Raw genomic sequence first — 24174 nt, forward strand, 5'->3', positions numbered from 1 at the left:
AGCCTGCTGTCTATGGACTAAGACCTTTGAAACTGTGAGCCCCCAAATAAACTTTTCCTCCTCTACAATTGTCTGGTTGGGTCTTTTAATCAAAGCAGCAAAAAAGCTGATTAAAACAAAGCCTCACAGATTAGAGATAGGTGAAGGATATCACTAATCAGGAACCTGGGAGGAGAGCGCTTCATTGCAAAGAACTGACATTTACAAAAAACACCTTTTCTTGATTTTATTATTACATGTTAAGTCAATAATACAGAAACTAACATTTACCCAGAATACAAAACAAGATTTTTTTCATTTTTCAAAGTTTTTAAGTTAAGGCACATGCTCAGATGAAATGAGTCCAGACCAGCTTCCTTTGATTTCATGGATTCTTTCCAAAAATGATTCTAGAATATTCTGCTTTCCCTCTGTAGTTGGAGTTCAAATCAGAAACTTGACAAATGTCAAGTGGCCAGATTGGGCTAGGAGCAAATAACTGAGCTGTGGGACCATTTTCCAAATTAGATTATACATTTGTCTCCGGCAAAGAAATTATGGCACATAGGCATTCTCATTGCTTAGACTTTAGAAAAGACCTTTCAACACATAACACAAAGTAACCACTGCATGGTTTTAATATACAATAAATCATCCAGGAATGCAATGTGCTGAGTAAGTCAAGCAAGACTGTTTCGTTGTTGTTGTTGTTGTTCAAAGCATTACCAAGCAAGCCATCTAATTGTACCCTTTTAATAACACTCTTCCCACTTCAGAAAGTCACATCCAATGACAACACTATCATCTTCTGTTGCCAACACAACACACATTGATCTGCAGCTGTAGCCAATGATTTCACAGGCAAGTACTGCATAAAATTAAGCATCCAACACCTTATCTTCCAGGGTAATTATACCCATTCTTTTTTAAAAAATATATTTTATTAAATTTTCTTTCCTTTCCCTCTGTTTTATTTTACAATTTAGGATACTATATTCATTTTTAAAATTCTATGTGATATAAATTATATTAACTTTGGCTTTCATCTCAGGACATCCAGAATAAAATATTTGCTACAAAAAGTATTAATCCAGGCAGGGTTAAAAGAACCACTAATTTCATCCAACATTCTCACTCTACAATGAAACAGATTCAGAGAGGTGACAAAACATGCTCAAGTCCACAAAGCAAGCTAATGATCAGAGGGACTTTCGGAGCTACCTAGGGTACCTATGCTCTTTCCAACACCCCGCAAGGTCTCTAAGAGGTGATGACAAAAATGCACAAAGAGAGAGAAAATAAAAGCCACACTTCAGAGTGAGCCAGTGACCACTGGACTCAAGGAACAGGGACTAAGGAAGTCCGCCCACCCCCAGTACAGGAGCAAAATGCTCTAAAGAAGTTGTATTTTGGTTTTTGTTCTGTCCACTGAAGAGCATCAGGTGCTGGTTTGGGTGCCGAACTTAAACAAACTATGCTGTGGCCAATTCAAGATTTCTCTCTAAAAGGTGTATGGAAGCAGCAGTCGATGGTGAAGCACAGGAATTAAGGGTGGCTTGAGAGGGGTGGCAGGAAGCAAAAAGAACTTCATGCATCTAGAGAAATCACAGTCCCTTATTATCTTGAATGTGAACTTTCAAGAGTACTTCACTGTGAAGAAGTCAAGCGAGAAAACCTTGATTTAAAATCAATAAACGATGCACCTCATTTTACTTCTTGAGTTCAGGTATTTTTAGTCAGTTGGAGCTTACAGGAGGAAGAGAACAGGTAAAGAACACATCCCACAGATGACTTGTATATTTAACACATGCATTTAAACAGTTCAAGACACTTCTAGGAGATAATGCAAGGTGATCAACATTTATCTCAAAGCTGCTTCTAATCAAATCACTGCTCTGTGTTTATGAAGCAAGAAAATTCTCTCAACTAAGAAGCTTCTACATTCGGTACTCCACAAAACCAAACTGGTTAACTCTCAAAGCAAAATGTAAGCCAATGAGTTACATTCTTTTAAATCATTACAGTTTACACAGTCTGACATCGCTGCTATGATTGGCGTTTTCTTCCAAACTTTAAAATGCAATTAAAGCACCCAATTTTTTCAGGTTAAAAGCTGATACTAACAATTATAACATTTATGATCAACCTGTAAGCTAAAATGCCTCACGCTTTCTTTTGGACTCAGCATGGTAAAGACTTTGTACTGTTGGTCATATAGTTGCTATAAAAGAGCCCCTAGTATTTCAAGATGGAAATCCTGAATCTTTGTAATGGACTTTGCTTCAAATGAATATAATCCTAAATGCCTATGTAATCGTTTTTTTTATGAAATTAATGGAATTTGTATCTATAAAATAAAATAAAATGCAATATATCTAAAGTTACAGATGCGCTAAGCCAAAACATTTAACTCTGTGTGTAGAGGGATACACAGAATGCCCGTTCACATCATGCTAAGTGAAGTCGGAGGCAGCCAAGGCAGGCAGCCGGAGGTCCAGGGGACGGAGGCTGCATGATGGGATGTGCTGCAGCCTGGCGCCACCTGTGGGTGGTCTTAAAACCCTAGGGAAAAAAACAAACAGTCATCACTATGGCCACTTCCTTAGAGTTTTCTTTTGAAAGTGTCTAAATGAAAAAGGGGTGATTAATCTAGGTTTATAGCAAGTGAGGCTCCTCCTGGCTAACTCAGAGGACCCTCGTAGGTCCCATCAGTGAGAGGACCCAGAAATGGATGCTATGGAGGGAAGGGGTGTTCTCTAGGGAGCCACACACCCATCGTGCTGCACAATGCTGGGTTCTAGGAAGAGTAGTAAAAAGCAGAAAACTTGATCTGTCTTAACTATTCACTTACTTGGCAATGTACATCTTATTGGAGAAGGACTCCGACTTCGAGATATCTGGAAAATAAGACAAAATGTAACGCGAACCGCACAGTAGACAGAGCTCAAAGGATGAATCCTTTGGACATGTTTACTTCCCCCTAAAACTATCTAATTAGTTGTTCTGAGGTCCTTCAGAGCTACGATTTCTCCCCTGAGGCTGACCACTATGAGTCCTTTCATGCTTTTTGAAGTAAATGGGCACTCAATTTGGTTTAAATAATATTAATTACAAACTGGGTTCAATGGCCATAATGAACTCAATGCTTTTCAGAAAATAATAATTACATTAATGAAATCTAAAATAATGATATCATTGTTTATAACACAGACTTAATAAGTTATCGCATGTCTCCAATATCCTGCCCTATTAAGCAGTCAGAAGAAAATAATTTCTCAAATCTCACTTTTACTTTCAAACAGCAGAAGCTGCAACTGAAACTATCAGCTTGTATCACTCCTGCTTTGAGCAACCAACACTTTAGATAAATAGATGCTAACAAAGATGAAGTCTGTTTTGGATGACCTCAAGTGAGTCAAAAAGCCAGACTAACCAAAAGCATTCACATTTTATTTTGCAGGTGTACCCAGTTTTGTTGTAGGGAGAGGCTGATGGAAAGAGAAGCAACGTTGGCAGAACTTTCACCTTTGAGAATACATTCTACTTCCTTGTCTAAAATTCAAATTACTTTGTTCTCCCTGAGCACAAAATGAGAAATAGAGAGGAGGTTCAGACGTGTCTAAGGGCTCATCACAGAGGACACTGCCCATGGATGAAATGTCTAATCAGAGTTCAGAGTGACAGCCTGCCCCGGCTGTCACACAAGAGGTGTCTAACATTTTATTTCCTCTGATGTGCTGTTTCCTCTTGGAATGGGAGGACTACGATTCTCCCGGTACAATGTTCCAGAGATGTCCCTTTTGTTTATCAGTCCACTACATGCATGTCCTTTTGCTTTTACCTGTTGTCAATACTTAATCAGAAATACAGATAATCAAGTTACATTAAAATCCTCAAGAGCAAAATGACTACCAGATGCATGCCTCTTCCACCTCCTCACCATTCTTAGGCTATTTTCCTCCCCTGAATATTTTCCCCAAGTTCTCAGTCCATTGAAATTCTATCCATTCTAAAAGACCAAATCAAAAACCAGCTCCCCAAAGAGATTTTTTTTTTTTTAACGACCATGGTTCAAGGCCTTTGTTTTACAGATGTATCAATTCATATAGACTGGATTACATAATGTTAATTTGCTTAAATTATAATGATCTTGTTATATGGAGGTCCATTCAGGAAAAAAAAACTAAGCATGCTTAGTTGTTTTTGTGTCCCTCCAAAATCTGAATCTATCAGTTACAGAAGAAATATCTGAGAAGGAGCCAGCTGCAGAAACCAGATGCTTGCTAAACTCATTCAGAAAGGTGGGTCTCATTCACTGTAGGTTGGTTTTTTTTTTTTTTTAGTTTGGAGATCTTGCCCCTTTGGGGCTGCAGCTGCAATGTTAGAGACAATTTCAGAGGCTTCTAACATTACCAAGTGTGGTTCTCCTCCTCTGCTCTCTCTTCTAAAACAAGGCTGAATGCATATGTAAACAAATTTTATTTGAAGGAACAGACAATTGTTAGCCTCTCTGACATATATATGCCCTGTGTATATGTCCAGCCCTGTGTTCAAAGTCTTGACAAAATATTATTTGTTGAATAAATGGACTGTGGCAAGTTGTAATGTTTCTAGGGATGCTATCTTCAAAGTTTTCAGATGTTTTTCTGTAATTTTTTTAACTTGATGAAAGTGTGAGTAATTCTTCCAAGAACTAATACACAAAGAAACTAATTTTTCCTACTTTGAAAGTTGGGGATAAATAAATATCTTTAATAAAGTAATAAGATCCAGATCATTTGAGCAATTTCCCCAAACTCATACATACAGTAATTGCTAGAGGAACTAGAGACCTGTGCCCAATCAGTTGACTAAGGCATCTTCTCTCTTCAAAAACCTATCTGATCTCTAATGGCCAATAATACTACTAAGTAAGTAAAGTCTATCATTGCTTGAACTAATTAAAAATACAACCCCCCCCCCACCCTCCCTCTTCCTTCATTCTAGAATGGTAAAACTCCTTAGCCCACAGTAGTATAAAAATCACTTTAGGGTCAGTGTTATTGCCACAAGTTCTCTTTATACCTATAATAGACTTACAATCACCAAAGAGACTGTTGAAGTAAAGAAACTGTGGACCATGGACATTTTGTGTAAAAATGATTAGACAGATAAGTACCGTGCTTAAACCAATGCGGTTACGGGGGCAAATGGGACTTAAACTCCTGCTTCGACATCGACTCACAGTTCTCACTGAATTCCACTAAAAAAAAAGAAAATGAGAGAGGGAAATAGTTAAGAGTGTACAAAAGCTGACATGGCTTAAAGCAACATGCACATCCCATGAAATGAGAGGTTTACAGGAGTATATTTGCCCATGCCTGGTCACCAGTATGGGCTACATTCTTCTTATTTCCTATGACTGCCCAATATTTGGCAAAAATTTTTCAAGTAAAAGCACACTATGATGAACTTGGGGTTATTAAGATTCTTGGTACTTGTTGAATTTAAAAAAAAATTTTAGAGTAAACTGTTAGAAATCACACTTGAGTTTGCAAGTGTTGGAGAATGTAAGTTCCAAGTGGGCAGGAACTTGTATCTATTTTAGTCATTGCTGAACCCCCTAGCGTTTAGTTGCAGTGCTCAGGTCTTAGATAACTACTGAATAAATATCATTGAAGGAAACACCACTGCTGCACATCTGCTCCATAACTAAATGGACAAAGACGAGACCTGTACGTCAGATTCATCTGATTGCATATATTACACACGTGTTGTTTTTATTGTTTCAATAATAATAGAACAAAACTGTCTAGAAAATTTCTATTCACTCAGATGAGATCTTACAAGTAAAATCCCTTCTGGAGATTTCTCCTTCCACTCAACCCTTTTCCTTTCCAAGTTCTTCCTTTTGGGGTATTATCGTTTGATTTTGGATTTTAAACTTGGGCAAAGGTTGGTGATATACTTGATGGGAGAAAGGAAACTGATAGAGCTCATGAGAACAGTGGCTGTTTCCTCTCTTTCCCTTCCAAACTGCACTGCAGTGAACTGTTTAGGAGACAGGGACGTTGGAGGGCAGGAGGCACACCTTGTGAGATCACTATGGAGCATGTGCAGTTGTCGGATCAACAAAACCCAAGTTTGATGGGCTCCACTATCAGATCACAAAACATTTGATTGAGATACTATTCACCACAATGGGATCTTTAAGCTATGAAAACCATTTTCCTAAGTTCTTTGAAAACAAAATACACCCCTTCTCCACTATATGCTGCCATAAGGCATTTCCCCTATTGTCTAGCTCAAAAAGAACAGAATCAGGGCTGGGGAGATACTCAGTTGTAAAGTGCTTGACTTGCAAGCACAGGGCCCTGGATTCAATCCCCAGCACCGCAAAAAAAAAAAAAGAATAGAATCAGAGATCACCCAGATGATGACTTTGCTCTGGACCAAAGGGTTTCCCTTTAGAATTCACCCTTTCTAGGTAAGGCCAGGTTAACGCTGCATCCCACGAACTATGCACAAGCACCTGTGGCCACCAGTCGCAGGGCCCAGTCCTCCTACAGCATACACACGCTCACACGACTAGGTGCCCAGGACTCCCTTATGGAGTCTGCTCAATTATTTAATATGTTTAACACTTCTATAGCCCTGAATATTGGAGGTCATCTTCCAAAACTGATCTGCTCCTCTCTCCCTAACTCCTCTGCTGACTTTTGCTCCATCCCTCCCCTCTCTACCTGTCATACCAAGGAGAGAAGAATGGCACATTCATAGTTTCCCAAAACGAAGACTTAGCAGTAAAAAATTGGCAAATTGTTTCCTGAAAGTTCATTTGTCACTTTCAAATGCTTAGGATGATAGAAAGCCTCCAACAAGATGATTTCAAAGGGTTTTCCCTTACAATAGCATAATCTCTCAAAGATCGAAGAGGTAAATTTGACTAGTTCTGCCTTATAAATAGAGCAATAAAGAAATTACTGCCAGGGAATAAAGCAGAATGATGGAAGAATCAATAAATACAATCTGTTTTTCCAAGACCATCTCCTTCTCCTTTGTATGAAATCTTATCAAATAACCCTTCGTCAACTTCTTTTATAAAATCTTTGGGTTTATAAAGGTTCTCGAACTTGTGCATCAAACACTGGGGATGAAGTGTCATTATGCAAGGCCACCGTACAAAAGCCCCTCTTCTGGTGACAGCTTCTCCCTTCATAATGACACAGTCATTCTCCATGAGAGCAGGCCACACGTGATAATAGACCAAGGGAGCGGTGAAATCCGAGTCATAGCTGCGGCGATACCTACGGTAAACACAAAAGAACAGAAGAGAACTTAAGCAATTATGCAGCATAACTGGGAGAAACCTCAGTGTGAAGTTTCTTTTTGGATTATGCTTAGATCTAGGTAAATATGGATCCCAATTCTGTTGTTAAAGAGATGGCTGCAGGCTCTTAAAACAAAAACCAATGATAACTAGGGCCTGCCATGAAATCACTAAGACCAAGTCCTGGCCACTAATCTTACCCCTTTTCTGCTCAGGATTATAAGATTTGCAAGACAGGGAAATGTTAGCAGAGTAGACTATCTGAAGTCCCATAAGACTTCTTATAAGATTCCCCATGCTGCCTTCTGTGGACAAAGTAAAAGAAATACAGGTGGATGGCTAACTTCTGCAGGTGACCTGGAAACTGGTTTCATGATCCTATCTAAAGAGTAATGAATGGATCAACTCAAACCTGACTGAAGATGCCGAAGGTTCTCTTTCAATCCTGTATGTCAACACATTTACCAGTGACTTGTACCAAACACAGAAACACACTCAGAGGTGGGGAGGATAGGAAATAAAAAACAGATGATGATATCCAAAAAATAGCTCAACAGGCTAGAACAGTAAGTTGAATTTTATGATAAATTCAAGATTAATGTATATGAGGTCCTGCAATTGAGTCTAAAGAGCTTTGTTAAAACTGAACAAATAAAGGAAGCATGGTTAGTCACAGCATGAAAGGAAATAAAGAAGCAGGTTTTAGTTAGCAGGTTTTTGCACTCAAAAAATGTCAACAGTGTTTTAAGGCTAAAAATGAGTAAGGAAAAAAAAAAAAGACTGCAAGTTATCTGACTTAATAGATAGGGAATAAGAATAAAGAGACCCCTCTCGGTTGGTAGTTCAAACTCGCCTATATTTAATTGCAGACACTTTCGCTAAAAGGAATACTCAGTAGAGCACAGAGCAGGAAAAGAGATCTATTTGTCAAAAAAAAGTCTCCAATCCAGCCTGGGGTTGTGGCTCAGTAGTAACATGCTCACCTTGCATGCATGAGACCCTGGGTTCCATGCTTAGCACCACATAAAAAGTAAAATAAAGTTAATGTGCCCACCTGCAACTAAAAAATATATATGTATATATTTTTAAAAGTCTCCAACCCACTTCATATTAAAAAAAAAATCCTGAAGCCACAAGGCCAAGAGAAGGAGAGTTTGAGTTAATATCTTCAATTTTGTGTGAAAAAAAGATTTAACTAGTTCAAAGAAATCTTAGAAGTGCATGGTCCCTTGGCATCTACAGGGCATTGGAGAATGAACTCCACAGATTCTCAAGTCCCTTATTAAAATAATATAATATTTTCAGACAACCTAAACACATCCTCCCAGATACTTTATTTTTTATTTTATTTTATTTTTTTTAAGTAAAGGTAAGGCTGAAGATTGAACCCATGGGTGCTTTGCCTCTGAGCTACATCCCCAGCCTTTTGTTTTTATAACTTCATTTTTATTTATTTGTTTTTATGTGGTGCTGAGGATTGAACCCAGTGCTTCAAATGTGTTAGGCAAGCATTCTACCACTGAGCCACAACCCTAGCCCTCCTGGATACTTTAAATCATCTCTAGATTATATATAATACCTGACACAACGTAAACATTGTATGAAAAGTGGTTACACTGTATTAGAGAATAACAGCAAGGAAAAATTATTTGTATGTGTTCAGTGCAGATGCAATATTTTTTCATGAATATTTTTGGTCCCTGGTTGGTTAAATCTGCAGATGGACACCCTGTGGATGCAGAGGGCTGAAGATAAAAACAAAGACAGTCCTTGTTCAGAACCCCGATTTTAACTGGAAGGCCATCCAGGCAAGAAAGGCAGTAGTGGCCTCTGATTAAAGGCCTGTAGCTGGGCAGACAGTCTGGGAAATGAGCAAATTCTACAAACTAAAATGGGTGAAGGTGTGAGTAGTACTATCGGTCCTCCAAAAGAGAGACGAAAAGGAAGGTGGATGATGACGATGATATATGCTCTATAAAAGAATCAAAAAGCTCCACCTGTGATGTAATGTTCTAATACCTTCCATGAGTGGATGCATGCTGGGATTAGTGACCTAAAAGAAACTAGAAACAAATTAAAGTTGCACTGTAAGGCAACCAGAAAGTCCAATCACTGATGTGATTTGCCTAAGCAAAAGAAAGGTATGTGATCCCCCTCAACAACATGTTGTCAAGAGTCCTGGATAGTCCCCTCCGCATGACTCCATGGCTTCAACCAACACCCAGAGCTGGTATTTCCTGAGCATTCACTACATGCCAGCAGTTACCTCAGCTAACCTTCTGTGTTCCTAAGGAGCAGGCATTATGATTTCTCCCATGACAGAGAGGAAATTAAGGAACAGAAAAATGAAGTAACACGTCCAGGATTACCCAGCTAATAGGAGGTGGAGCTGAGATTTGAACCCAGGAAGCCTGAGACAGAGTCAGAGTTACTGGCTTCTTCCCAGATAATCTCCAGTTATAGCTAAGATTTCATCAAATTTCAGTTTTTGAAATTAATTTAATGTCTTTTCCTTTATAAAAAGAATATCTGTAAAGCAGTAAAATCGAATGGTCCTAGATAAGAATGCAGTGCAGCCTCTCAAAATTCAGTGTGCACAAAGCACAGTGGGGACTTTTTAAGCTGCAGCTTCCTAAGCTCCACCACAGACTGATGGTATGAAATAGCACCTCATGGAATGTGGTGCAGAATGCACATTTTTCACAAGCACCTTGAGTGATTCTGATGCCAGTGAACTGTGCACCGTACTTTGAGGAACCCAGCCTAAATAATTCATTAAAAGCCAATAAAAAGTAATACACATTTGCATTTATAGAGCACCTTTCTTTGAAAATGTTCCAGACAGGTTCCAGGTAGCATGAGTTCTTCCCAAAGGTCAATCTGTTCAGTGGAGAATGAGCCCAGGAGGGCCCAGCTCAGAAGTACAGAGAAGTCTACAGCAGGCCCTGGACAGCAGATTGTCTACTGATCTCCCCTACCCTCCCCTGTATTGTTTCCAGGAGCAAAAGCAAGACAGTTTCCTAAGGAGGAATCCCTTAGCTTCTATTCCTGTGTCTCTTACTTGGAGTCATTAAAAACTTCTCCATCTGCCCCAAAGGCAATGTCAAGGGGTGGTTCTAAGGACTGCATGGCAAAGGCGATGCAGCAAATCTCCTGGATAAAGTCGCTGAGGAGGCAAAAGTCAACCTCAGGGGGGAACGAGATCTTGGGGTTGACATTCATAGCGCGGATCACATCCTGAAATACAAAAAGAAAAAAAAAATGGCATTATCTGGTGGCCAGCCTGTGACAAGACACTCTGACACCCTGAGGACTCTGACATCAGCTATGACCAACGGGAGATAGGAAAAGAGAGTGTCAGTGAAAATAAACCAGAAAAACAGCACAGGTGCTACAAAGAGAAGGATGTTGTCACGCATTGATGGGGAAGGAGGGAAGATACAAAGAGCATAAAAAACACGCTAAAGACCAGAAACTAAGGGGGTAAGTAGTCCACGGCTTTTGAAATTATTTTCTTATTTTTCTTTTCTACATAAGTGTATATAATGCCAACATAGAACTCTGACATGTTTCTAAACCGTAAGAATAATTAAAATAGCTTGCTTATATTGAGGGTTTACTATGGGCAAAGACTGGGGCTAAGCCAATGACCTGCTTTCTTTCATTAAACCCTCTCAATGACTGTAGGATAATGATCATTGTTGTTTCCATTTAAAGACTGGAAAATCTAAGCCCAGAAAGGTTATGTAAACATGTAACATCACACAGCAGTCAAGTGGCAAGGTCGGTATGCAAATCTACACATACTTCCCAAGGCCCTTCCTCTTAAGAACTATGATAGTCTCTCTCCCAAACTCAAGGGCCCCATTTGAAGAACAGAACTCTAACGCTCAGAACATTTCCTCCATAAAATTTCTAAGAAAGAAATAGACAGTAATAACTAGTGCTACATGACTGACTGAATGCTGTTCCTTCTACTCTTCTGTTACATAGAAGCAATACTAATGGATTCCTGAACTGTAAATAGCCAATGTAAATGTCATCCATCACAAGCCAGTTCTAACAAGAGACCCGACACTTACATTAACACTGCTTACGGAATCATACAGATCAAGATGGCAAATGATATATTCGGAGACAGCATTCTCAAAGTCATTCGACCCTCCATAAGATGGTGTTAATGTCTTCCTCACCCGGATCTTGAAGTGTCTGAATGCCATCTTAGCAACGTGGAATGCCTCCTACATGTAAAACCACAGTTACATTTATCTGATGAGAGCAGGAGGGTGAAGAAGTTCAAAGACATGAATTCAAAAGAATAACATATCCCACATCACGTTAGTCTTCAGATAACTAAACGCAGCTGGTCCGGAAAAAAATATACATATATATATTAGTTGTAGATGGACACAATATCTTTACTTATTTATTTTTAGGTGGTTCTGAGGATCAAACCCAGTGCTTCACACATGTGAGGCAAGCGCCCTACCACTGGGCTACAACACCAGCCTCTGCAAATGTTTTAAATTTGATAGAAAATAACATCTCTCAATTTTGAAAAGCATGCCAGTATATACATAGCAGCCCATGTTCACCAACTGCAAGACCACTGGCCACTGTTCTGGTCATTCTGAGTGCAGGGAAGCAGGCCAGTAGAGATTCAAGGACTGAGGTCCTCTGCGGGAGCCCCCTGCGACATCATATTACTGGCCAAGGAATGACAGAAAATCATCAGTGTAGAGTGATACATAAGCATATTATCAAGAAGCAGGCATATTTCCTGGTACATATCAATTCAATAACTCTTTCTAAATACCTTTTATATAGTAGGCCTTGGGAAAACTCAGTTATGAAAGAAAGATCTGGCTTCTATGTTTGCACAGCTCTAACCAACTCAGTAAGTGATTCATAGTTATAAAAACCAGGGTTGGCAAAAATATTTTGTTTGAGGAGTCAAATATTTTACGTTTTACAAACTGCCTACAGTCTCTCTCACATTTTTTTTTTCTTACAGTTCTTTAAAAATGTAAACTCATTCTTCCATTCTTAGCTTTGGGGCAGTATTTCTCATAGAAATACAAGCGAGGTCCAGGTATTGATCCACAGGACCATAGTTTGCTGATCTCTGCTATCAATGAATAGAACAGGATTCCTGACAATTCTGCTGCCTTAGTAACATCTTATTTTTATATTTAATTATTCTCATAATATCCCTTAGTATCCTGGTATGACATCCACCCATTAAACAAATGAATTTGCTTTGGAAGCTAAGGACTGTGCTTGTGTATGCTTTTAATTTGCCATAGTCAAGTAGCTGACATATTAGCAGTTTCAGTAACTGCTCTCATTAAATAAACATAAGACCTAACACAATCACAACCTCTGATGTTTCTAAGACCCACAGGAAACAAATCAAGCAACAGTCATTTGCAGCAATACATATATAGTGTATGTGCTCATATTAGTCAAAGGTACAGTGCAAATCGACTTAGTATATACCCATGGAAAACAGTAAGCTACATTTACGGATACTTCTTCAACAAATTGTCACGATTAATGTGTATGAACAGTTACTGCTTGTGAAAAGCAATTCACCCCCAAATATTTGTATTAAAAGGAAAAGGAAGAAAGGAAAGAAGGAGTGAAGAGGAGAGGGAGGGGACAGATGGGGAGACTGGAATGTCCCCATTCAGTGACCTCGAGATGCACAAGTCCCTTAAAGTTGTATCATTCACTTTACCCAAGTGTCATCTCCCCACTGCACCCAAGACAGCTCAAGTTCAAGTCAGGCCACAGAAATGTCACATACCACAGTGGCAATGTAGATGATCCGCTGCACGGTCTCCGCTTTGTCGATGCAGCGCCGCAGCAAGCACTGTGCATCCAGGCGGGCCTGGGAATAAGCGTCGCTGAACCGGGACAGGAGGGCAGCCTTGCGCGCCACACTGGACATTTTGGAACCATTTGGGGACGTGCTTCTGATTTTGGCGATTTTGTTGGAGGGGCTAGTGGACCTGCTCCTGCTGGGGCTGTGGCTGGGGCTGTGGCTGCGGCTGTGGCTGCGGCTGTGGCTGTGGCTTCGGCTTTGGCTGCGGCTGTGGCTGCGGCTGTGGCTGCGGCTGCGCTGGCCGGGGCTAGGAGACCGGCTCCTGGCTGCCCTGTGGATGAGCGGGAATCAGCTGGGGACACTCTGAGTCCCTGCCCTCTGCTGCTCCTTTCATTTGGTTCTTCTCCCCACACCAACCGCAAATGACACGCCCCGGGAGGTAAAGTGCCTGTCTGGGATGATCTTCCCCCTGGGTCTCAAAGGTCATCACAAGCATGAAATTAGTGGAAGAAATATTCCATATCTGCATACGGGTTAGAATTTATAAAGTAATGCGCTTCGTGTGGCACCTCCATTTATCCTTTAAACAACCCTGTGAGGCCAGCCCTGCCTCTTGGCCATTTTACAGAGAAGCAACTCGAAGCTCTGAAAAACTAAAGGCCCATCCTCAAGGAACACAGCTAGTGAAAGCCAGAGAGTTCAAGAGCAGAAGTGAGATGTTGGTATTCTGACCCTGACCTTGGCATACTAACACACTAGGAGCACATCACACGAACCTCATGGTACAAACTGGATTGCTACCCCGTAGGAAGTGAAGTAATCAACCAGCTAGTCCAGAGGAAAAGGCCCTGGAAAAGGGAAGTTTTACACAAGAAGCTGTACAGTGCTGTCAGTGCTGACTGACAGGCTATCGGAAGGGGTGGAGAGGGCATTGTCTGCTTGCCAATTTCCAACCATGGCAGAAAGGCACAGGTTCTTGGGAGCAAGTACACATCAGCACCAGAGCAGCATGGAGGGAGTTCCAAACCTGACATTTAGGGAAATGGGTACAGGCAGGAATGATGTTTCAATAGCCTGAATTAGGGCCTGCTGGGAGCCTGGGACAGGCTGGGTGGAAAGAATAAAGGAGATAAAGAGACTCCCCAGACGAACATGCTGCTGTGTCTTTACCTCACACTGTCTAAATGACCCACCTCAACACACCTGCCCGTTAGTGGAAAAGGACTTCATAAGAACACTTAACCTATACATACCAGCCATAACGTGAAAGAGAAAAAAGAAATACCATACCCTTCAACAGATAACTGGATAAAGAAAATGGTGCATATACGTGGAATATTACTCAACCATAAAGAAGAATGAAATTACGGCATTTGTTGGCAAATGGATGGAACTGGGGACTATCGTGCTAAGAGAAATAAGCCAGTCCCAAAAAACCAAAAGCAGAATGTCCTCTCTGATATGTGGATGCTAACACACAATAAGGGGCGGGGGAGAGAAGAATAGAAGTTACTTGGATTAGACAAAGGGGAATGGAGGGAACGGAGGGGGATGGGAATAGGAAAGACAGTGGAATGAAGCAGACACCACTTTCCTTTGTTCATATATGAATATACAACCAGTGAAACTCCATCATGTACAACCACAAGAATGGGATCCTAATTAGGATAAGTCATACTCCATGTATGTATAATGTGTCAAAATACATGTGTATTTAAAAATTATAAATTTCGAAGATTTTTAAAGAAAAAAGAAATACCATTCAGTGAAACAGACAGTTGGCCCTGGAGGGAAGACTCCTAGGCCTCCGAGAAAAGGACCCTTATATTGTGAACGCTCTTTCAATGTGGGCACCTTCTCTCACCTTACCAGTGCACAGCAAGCCTGGTTTCAAGTCAGAGACCCGCCCTCATATCTCTCCACCCAACATAGATTACTGCCAAGTAGGGGCAATCCAGGAGCTGTTTCCTCTCTCTGGAAAAGTACAAAGAAAATAATCTCTTCATAAGCGAAGCTTCCCAAATTGTTGAGGTTTGGGGTTTACACTGTCATTTTAGTCCCCAACTCCACCATCCAGGCTTTTACCACTAATTCAGAAAAAAAAGCACAATGAAAAGGTCTGTCAGACCTTCCTTGAAGACCAGCTTTTTCAGCGTTCAGGACGGCGATCTCATCCTTCAGGTTTCGGAGTTGCTTCTCATAGTCGGATATCACCTCCGCGTTCCGCTGCTCTGCGCTCCGCTGCTCTGAGCACCACTGCTCTGAGCTCCTCTGGTCTGTGCTCCGCTGCTCTGAGCTCCGCTCTGAGCTCCTGTGGTCTGAGCTCCGCTGCTCTGCACTCCTCCTGACCGTACTCCGGCGATCAGGTTTGCTCAGGTCTGTACGCCTAGGGTCTAAGTTCCTGTGACGAGCATCCTCCTGGGCTTGAAGAGATTTAAGCCTGAAGAGAAGAGGGGGCAGGGAGGAAAGGGAAAAGATTAAACAAAGGAAAGGAAGGGAAGGGAAAAGGAAATGAAGAGAAGGAAGGAGTGAGAGTATGGGGGGGGGGGGATGGCAATAAGCAACAACTGGTATACCTAACATCAGAGGCTAATCAGCCTGCCATTCTTTGCATTGGAAAGGTCAGCTGGAAATACACATGAACAAACACATATAAGCAAAGAGCTGAATTGCCAGTGTCTGAGTGCTAGTCCACATCTGCAGCTTGCATGGGGAAAGGTCCCTAAGGAAAGAATGCTCATGACAGGGCCTCTAAGGAATGTAGAGTGGACCTAAACTCACACTGTTCCACACTGGCCTCCATTCTGTGAAATTCTGAAAACATTTGACCTTCAAATCCTAGTCCAGGGCTGAAGGTGTTGCTCAGTGGTGGAGCACTTGCCTAGCAAACGTGAGGCTCTGGGTTCACACCCCAGTCCCTCAAAAAAAGTGGGGAGGACTTCATTGGAAATTGAATGATATTCACAAGACTACCTAGGAGTACGAACCTATGAAAAGAATGTAGTACAGAAATGAACAAAAATCTTTAGAAATAAAATGGGCATCCTCACTAAGATCCAAAGAGACATGGCCTCCATAAAACAAGCAAAAGCCACAGGAGGACATGCTGTGGCAATAATGACAACAGTGCAAGATGAAAAAGTAAGGAGTAAGATTCAGAAGGATGACCTGAAGAAAAAAAAATGTCATAGGGTTAAAAGCTGGCACCAGAAACAGGACAGAACAGACTCAGAACTAGGAGACACCAACGATCCATGAATCTGAGGTGGAGTACCAAATAGGAAGCAAGAGATTAAAATGCTGATGAGGAGAAGCCAGGCGTGGGAAACAGAACAGCTTCCAAGCTAAGAGGAATGTGTGCTCCCGAGGACAGGAGAGCAACTGGGGCGTGTGGCACCCATCGGGACGTGTGAGTGAGAGTGAGGGCGTGTGTGTAGGTGTAGGTGAGTAAAGTACACTTCCTGGGGGGAAGTCAAAATTAATACCAAGAAAGGCATAACCCTGAAGGAGCTACATGTCTATTGTTCCCTTCTAGAAATTGATCTTCAGGAAATAATCTGAAATTTAATCTAAGATTTTTCCACAAAACTATCACGACGTTGTTTCCAGTACTGAAAATCAGCATCTAAGTCAATACTCAACATGAAGGAAATACCCAAATGATGGGAAATGATGAACCTACTTGAAACTAAGTTCTGTAATCATTTTTTCATGGTGATAGAGGAAAACGATAAAAGATAGAGGGATCAAAAAATCATATACTTTATTCTGTGTTCTAGACTATATCATATTAATTAGAAGGAACATTAAATGGTAACAGTTACTGAATTATGAGAGGGTTTTTATATGTATTCATATCATGTTGTACTTTAGAGACTGTCTGTATCACAGAAGTAATAGTTTTTTGTGTTTTTTTTTGTGGTACTGGGACTGAACCCAGGACCTCAGGCATCCTAAGCGAACACTCTACCACTGAGCTACATCCCAAGCCTTAGGTAACACTTTTGAGGTAAGAAAGATATATAAAACATTAATAGAAATGTTGCTGCCTTTTCTCTCTAATTATGAACAAAATTCTTTCATATTGTAACAGAACATCAAAAAAACTAGTCAATGATTAATCAGCAGGCTGCAATAATCCTATCATTTTTCTTACTGCTTTTTTAGCTGATTTATTTCCTCCTCTGCAGCCAAAAGGGATATGGCAGATCTGTTCTTGGTTTCTTCGAGAGCCTTTCCAGTTTCAGCCAGACTGTAAGAGAAATCAGTAACTAAAGACAGATTTTCCAAAATCAGCAGACTTTCCAAATCTAGGCCTAGGTTCTCTTGGGGACCTTTGTCATATGATATAAATTCAATATAAACAAAACCAAATTATAAGACATCTGCACTCAATCAGATAATAATGCAGATATTATGGTGGACATGCATAGAAAAAAACATGCCAGCACCCTTAGCTCAAGGTCAAACACAAAGGACAGAGCTACTTTAAAGACTGTGTGATAACTACTAATGTTAAAATGTAAAAGATGAAGAAACTCATTCAGTTCCTCCTTCTCGTATTCCTAATTCATCTACTCTACTTATACCCAATCCCAGGTTGCCTCTCTATAAAATCTCCATTCTTCTGCAATATACCAATACCTATTCCTGTTACTATGCACTGTGGCCCTGCATTTGCCTTATATTTCCCAGACTTCATAATATAAAAAGTTTATTGCCCACCTACAAAAGTCCTCCACAATCACACCAGACTACAAGTATTTCATATCTTCCTCCTGCTTCTGACATCTGCCCAATTTTCTTGAGTTTTTATTGTTAGTTTCAAGGACTCTCTTCATTGTAAAATAAAAATCATAGTAATATACTCTCTTTTCTTAGGCCTATCTAAATTTAAAAATAAGTGGGAGTGAGATGGGTGACAGTGGATGAAGATCGGTGGTTCTAAGTGAAGTTACCCTAGAACAATGAGATATCATGGGTTCTTGGGTCCTTGACTCCCTGGATCAGGTAAATTCTTTCATCACAGTAATCCTGAGATTAAGAAAACACAGGTAGAAGAAGAGTGGAAAATGAGACCCAGAATTCTGCTGTGGTTTGGATCTTAAATGTCTCCCCAAAGCTCACGTGTTAAAATCTTGGTCTCCAGCTGATGGCACTATTGAGAAATTGGGGAAACATTAAGAAGGGGTGCCTCGTTTTGGAGGAAACAGGTCATTGGAGCAGCGTCCTTAAAGAGAATATTGGAGGGCTGGGGTTCTAGCTTAATGGTAGAGCATTTGCCTAGTATGTGTGAGACACCAGGGTTCAATTCTCAGCACCACATATTAAAGAAATAAAATAAAGGTCCATCGACAACTTTAAAAAAAAATTTTTGAAAGAGTATATTGGGACCTCACCCCCTTTCTCCCTTCCTCTCTTTTTGCATTGTGACTACCATGACGTGAGCAGCTTTGCTTCACCACATGTTCCTGGCCATAGTACTCAGCCTCACCACAAGTCCAAAGGGACAGGGGCAAAGTGACCAAGGATTGAAACCTCTGAAACCATGAACCAAAATAAATCTTTCCTCTTTTAAGTTGTTTACATTGGATATTTTGTCAGAGAGATGGAAATCTGACTAAAACAGAAAATTGCTACTGAAAAGTGTGGTGGTTGCTAGCATCATACCTGACCATGTGGTTCAGAAGCTTTTGGAATTGGTTTGCAGGAGGAGTTTGGATCAATTTGAAGCAGCAGACTGGAAAAAGCTCAGAATGTCATACAGAGAACTTAATGAGTGATTCTGGTGGGAGCTCAAAAAACCGGAATGCCGATAGGGATGTGAACAGTAAAGACTGTGCTCACGTGGTTCCAGATGGAAATGAGGACTCTGGGGTACTCCACATTCTGGCAAAGAATTTGTCCGCATTTTGCTCATGCCCTGAGACTTATAGGAAGTTGAGTTTAGAGGTGATGGATGATGTGTTTGAGAAAATTTCAAGGCAACACAGCATACAGGCAGTAAGAGGGGTATTGCTGGCTGCATTTAGCCAGATTTACAGTGAGAATCAAAAGTAAAAATCAGTATGGAAAGAAATGAAGAACTTGGAATTTGGCCCAAAATAAAGCACATTTTAAGTTACATCCAAGGAGAGTATAGCTGCTAAAGAGATTAATGCCATTTAAAAAGAAGCTGAATCTGGATATAGTTGCCCATCCCTGTAAACTCAGCTACTTGGGACACCGAGGCAGAAGAATCATAAGTGAGGCCATCCTGGGCAATACAGAGAGACCCCCATCTCAAAAGAAGAAGTAGAAGAAGCAGTGGCAGCAGAAGCCACCAAGTATGCATCAGGACAATAGGAGGGCATCTCAGGAGTTAGTAAGACCCTACCCAGTCAGGACTTTTGTTTGAGAAGAGAGTTTTGGGACACACTACTTACAAAGGGCCATCTGGGGAACTGGAGAAAAGGAAGCCAGAATGAGAGAGGGAAGAGGGAGTGTATATAATAGAATCTTGGGACCAGACTCTCAATTGAGATAACTTAAATAAAAACATAGAATAAGAACTGCATGGAGGCTGAGCATAGTGGCACATGTCTGTAATCTCAGTGGCTCAGGAGGCTGAGGCAGGAGGATCACGAGTTCAAAGCCAGCCTCAGCAACTTAGTGAGACCCTAAGCAACTCGCAACTCAGTGAGACCCTATCTCTAAATAAAATATTAAAAGGGTAGGGGATGTGGCTCAGTATTTAAGCACACCTAGATTCAATCCCCATACCAAAAAAAAAAAAAAAAAAAAAAAAACTATCAAAGTATTGAATCCCTGCTTCACAAATAGAAGCATCTGGAGAGGCTCTTATTCCCTGAAGCAGTTGTCAGCTAATGTCCCAGGAAACCTAAGCAGACAAAGCACAACTCAGGACCCCTCCGCACAAGACACTAGTGCCAAGGCCACTAAGGCTGAGAGGACAGTAGACCAAAGGATCTTACCTGTAGCACCGGGACACTATTCAAGCATTCCTTCCCTAGATGCCAATCTAAAGAAGTATAAGGGGAAAGGAAACTCCGTGCCAGGGCAAAAACAGCTCGGAATAGAAGTTTGCACTATTAACTGCATATTTTACACAAAAGTGACTATAATAAACCAGAAAAGACATAGAAGAGGCAAATATAAGGATCAGTTGACATGGGTTGAATAAAGAGATTCATAGAAATCATGTTCTTGCACATTACGGTTATACATTTTGACTTCTGCAGATGTACAACTGCTCACTGCCTGATTTCAAGTGGGAAAGTGCATGGATGCATGTAAAGGCATAAGTACATAGAAAAATGTCTGGAGCCAAATATACCAAAATGTTGACAGGGGTGAGGTAACAGTTATTTTCATTCTTACATTTTTAAGAGTTGTATATATTTGATGAGGAAATTTGTACTGCTTTTATAATCAAGCAAAACTAAATCAATAGGGATATTTTTATTTGGGGGAAAAGACAGGTCATCTCATGAGAACAAGGCAGAGAGCTACACACTATTCCATCACAGTCTTAATTAGTTAAAACAGACTTCCTTGCTGTCCCACCCCCTGAAGCAACAGAACAATACTGTGGGAGTGGAAAGACCTTATTAATAGACTTTTGTTAAGTTGTATCAAAGGCAATTTCATGCATATTTGTCTATCTTCCTCAAGAACAAATCCAAACCTGCAATTCTCTTTGCAGTGATTCCCTGTGCTTGCTACCCTGACTACCCAAAGCCTCGTTTGACATCTGCTGTTGCCTGCCATTAATTTTTAAAAATACATTATTATACCTAATAGTTATTCCAAAATCTTATTTTTTTAACTCTAATTCTTTCCATCAGGCATCAATAGGCCCCTGAAAGAACAATAGTACAGTTGCTTTATCTTTTATTCTCTTTCTTTTCCTCTTTAGCTGATCTTTGATCCTCTTTAACTCTTCCCCTTCTGCATCTTTTTTAAAAAGATCTTTCCTCCCAAGCATAGATTTTCATCTACAGTCTTTACTTATTTACAGTTGTGATCTGATGATGGTCTACAGAGAAGGAAGAGCTCTGCAGATGGAGGTGAGGGACCAGGGATCACAGACTATATTGGTGTCTTGTCCCCAAACTCAGACACTGACTCTCAACTTACACAAATGTGCACAAGTGTGCATGCACGTGCACAAACACACACACACACAAATCATGTTACTTATTTGAAAACACCCACATTTCATACAAGCCATTATTCTCTTTCAAATTTAAACCAAAGTTAAATTGAGAACAATTCTTTTTGAAAAAAGATAACTTGCATTCCTCTTACTCGTCTTTAACCTGGTTGAGTTGATTACGGGTTGTGTTCAAGTCAGAGTCTAGTAGTTGTAGGTCCCGAGGACTACTCCCTTTAAGTCTCTCCCTATCAAATGTGTCCTGAAAAGATAACACAAATCAAAAGTTAGTCTGAACATGTGAAATGACATGGACTGCAAAACACAGCGCAGAGCAAAAGAAGTCAGACACAGAAGAGCACATCATGTGTGCTTCCATTTGCATGATGTTCTAGAGCAGGCAAAACTGATCCAGAATGATAAAAACCAGAAGAGAGTTTGCCCTGAAGTGGCACAAAGAACACTCTGGAGTGACAGAAATGCTTCATTTCTCAATAAGGGTGTGAGGTGCACCCCTACATGCATTTGTCAAAACTCACTGACCTAGGGTTTCACTGTATGTAAATTACACTTTGATTTACAAAAGAAAAAAAAAACAACACTTTTAAAGCATCATCCTTCATCTCTACACCCAGACTAATACCCAAGGGAGTGAAAATTTGAGAAGCATTCAAAAATCCTCAGGGAGAAAACTTGCTTAGTGACAACTGACACCCATAGAGTCTTTACCATATGCCAGAACTTCTGCAAGTGTTCTTCATGTTTATTGCACTTCATACTCACAATGACCCCATTATTAGGTAGGTAAAATCATCGTCCTAATTCAGTCAGACTTAAATGGTTAGACCCTACCAAGAGCCATGGGACCAGGACAGATTTTCTGCCCTGGAATCTCTAAGCAAGAATCCTTCAACCACTGTCTTCTTAAGACCTCTTTATTAAAATAGTGGGCTCTAGAAAGGGATTTATGTACATCCATCTAAAAAAAAAAGCTGGTGATCACTGTGGTTTGGATATGGTTCAAGTGTGCCCTATGAGGGTTCATGTGTTGGAAGCTTGGATCCCAAAGTGGCAAGGTGAGAGGTGATGTGGAACCTTAAATGACTTTTTAGGTCATTGAGGGCACTGTCCTCAGAAGGAACAGATGTAGTTCTCAGAAAGGGTTGTTATAAAAAGCAATCCTGGCCCTCCTCACATACTGGATTCCTGCCTTTATTTGATCTCTATTATCTCCCACATACGTTCCCGCCACAGTGACATCCCCTAAGAAGTTCCCCTAGAACCAGCACTCTGCTATTTGGACTTTCAGCCTTCAGAACTATGAACTAAATTAACCTTCTTTATATTTTATTCCAACTTCAAGTATTTTGTTGTGATTCTGGAAAACAAACTAATATAATGATGTTTTATTTACCCAGACATAATGATATTGATGCCTTAAGCAACGTCCATGTTCTTTTCTAGTCTAGTTTCCAGCTGTTGGAATTGACACCGTCCAATGGAAACCAGCAATCCCAAATTATGACACTTTTTGCTAAGTTTTCTTCTAATCTCAGTTTTATTGCACTGCTTCAGGAAATCAAGGGTTGTTCTTCGGCATTCCTACCTGCAGAGAAGGAACCTTGCTGTCAACAGGTTTTCCCATGGAAGCAGCAGTAAAAGAAGCCTCTAGCCAAGGCAAAAGACGGGACTTGATTGTTTCCACACCATCATTATGTCCTCCTACAAGAGCACACACAGAGGTTAGAGAGAGAAAGCAAACTGCACACCAACGCAGTCAGCAAACACAGAAACAAAGGAAAGAGACAAGTAGCGGGGAGTGGGACAGGAAATTATGCGCCTTTCTCACCTTCTTGGGCTGCAATAGTGAGGATCCCAAAGAGCTGTCCCTGCACCTTGGCAACTTGTTCAATGAGTTCAAGGCAGTAATTTAGATTTTGATCACACGTGTTTGTCTGTAAAGTCAAAACACCAGTAATCAGTGCGATTCCTTTACTCTGGGACCTGCTGCAGATAGACAAGGGTCTTCTTGATCCAGGGGCTGCCTGGCTCTGAAATGCTGGCTGTGGAAGACTCTGCTGGGCAGGCACCAAAACCTGTTCCCCTTTTCCCCTGGACACACGTTGGGCCATTTGCCCCAGAGTCCCAGGATCGTGCGTGGCCCTGAAACTGTGTTCAGTTAGTGGTCTGGGAAGTGGCCAAGAAGAAAACCTCCTGAGTGATCTCTCATTCCTATTGGCCAGTCAAATGCAGAAGGGGCCATCAGAGGACCCAGGGACATCAGGGATGGTGGAGCCACAAGATTTGTAAGGCTTCTGACTGAGCACTTGTGCTGAACTAGTACATGATTGAGAAAGTTGGTTTGTCTGTGTTAAACCACTAAGAGTTGGGGTTGCTTTTATGGCTATATTCTTACCCAGTGGAGTCTGCAAAACGTCCTCTCATAAAATGAGCATGCCTTCTGTAGCACAGTACAAATTGCTAATTTACCTAATTGCTAATTTACTAATTGCTTTAGTGGCTCTTGTCCTCTGCATAAATTCAATTTTTATTATACATGCAAAGAGAACACTAATTTTTTTATATAATTAACCTTTCTTTTTATTTGTTCTTTTTAGATACACATGACAGCAGAGTGTATTTTGGCACATTAAACACCCATGGAGTATAACTTCCCATTCAGGTGGTGGTACATGATGTGGAGTTACGCTTGTGTATTCATATATGAGCATTAGAGAGAACATTCAGTCTTTGGTTCTTTGGGGATTGACTTATTTTACTTAGCATGATAATCTCCATATCCATCCTTTTACTGGCAAATGTCATAATTTCATTCTTCTTTATGGCTGAGTAATACACCATTGTGTACATATACCACAGTTTCTTCATCCATTCATCTGTTGA

At 40.6% G+C, this 24174-nt stretch overlaps 1 protein-coding gene across 2 annotated transcripts in view; it reads right to left on the reverse strand.

The window, feature by feature from the left end:
- Window positions 1–211: 211 nt before the first annotated feature.
- The window catches only part of SPATA18 (spermatogenesis associated 18), a 37908-nt gene continuing 13945 nt past the window's right edge, over window positions 212–24174 (reverse strand). The window contains exons 2-13 of one of the 2 annotated variants that reach the window (XM_079154072.1): window positions 23120–23225; window positions 22877–22992; window positions 21426–21532; window positions 17272–17367; window positions 15244–15555; window positions 13098–13446; window positions 11371–11529; window positions 10350–10525; window positions 7142–7265; window positions 5138–5221; window positions 2831–2876; window positions 212–2541 (exon numbers count right to left, since the gene is read on the reverse strand). In XM_079154072.1, coding sequence (XP_079010198.1) covers window positions 2534–2541; window positions 2831–2876; window positions 5138–5221; window positions 7142–7265; window positions 10350–10525; window positions 11371–11529; window positions 13098–13446; window positions 15244–15555; window positions 17272–17367; window positions 21426–21532; window positions 22877–22992; window positions 23120–23225 — 1683 coding nt within the window. In that variant the 3' untranslated portion in view covers window positions 212–2533. The remainder of the gene's footprint in view (window positions 2542–2830; window positions 2877–5137; window positions 5222–7141; window positions 7266–10349; window positions 10526–11370; window positions 11530–13097; window positions 13447–15243; window positions 15556–17271; window positions 17368–21425; window positions 21533–22876; window positions 22993–23119; window positions 23226–24174) is intronic. The other variant, XM_079154073.1, reaches the window with a different exon arrangement.

Source organism: Sciurus vulgaris, assembly GCF_902686455.1.
Source record: "Sciurus vulgaris genome assembly, chromosome: 9".
In the NCBI taxonomy this organism is placed as follows: Eukaryota; Metazoa; Chordata; class Mammalia; order Rodentia; family Sciuridae; genus Sciurus; species Sciurus vulgaris.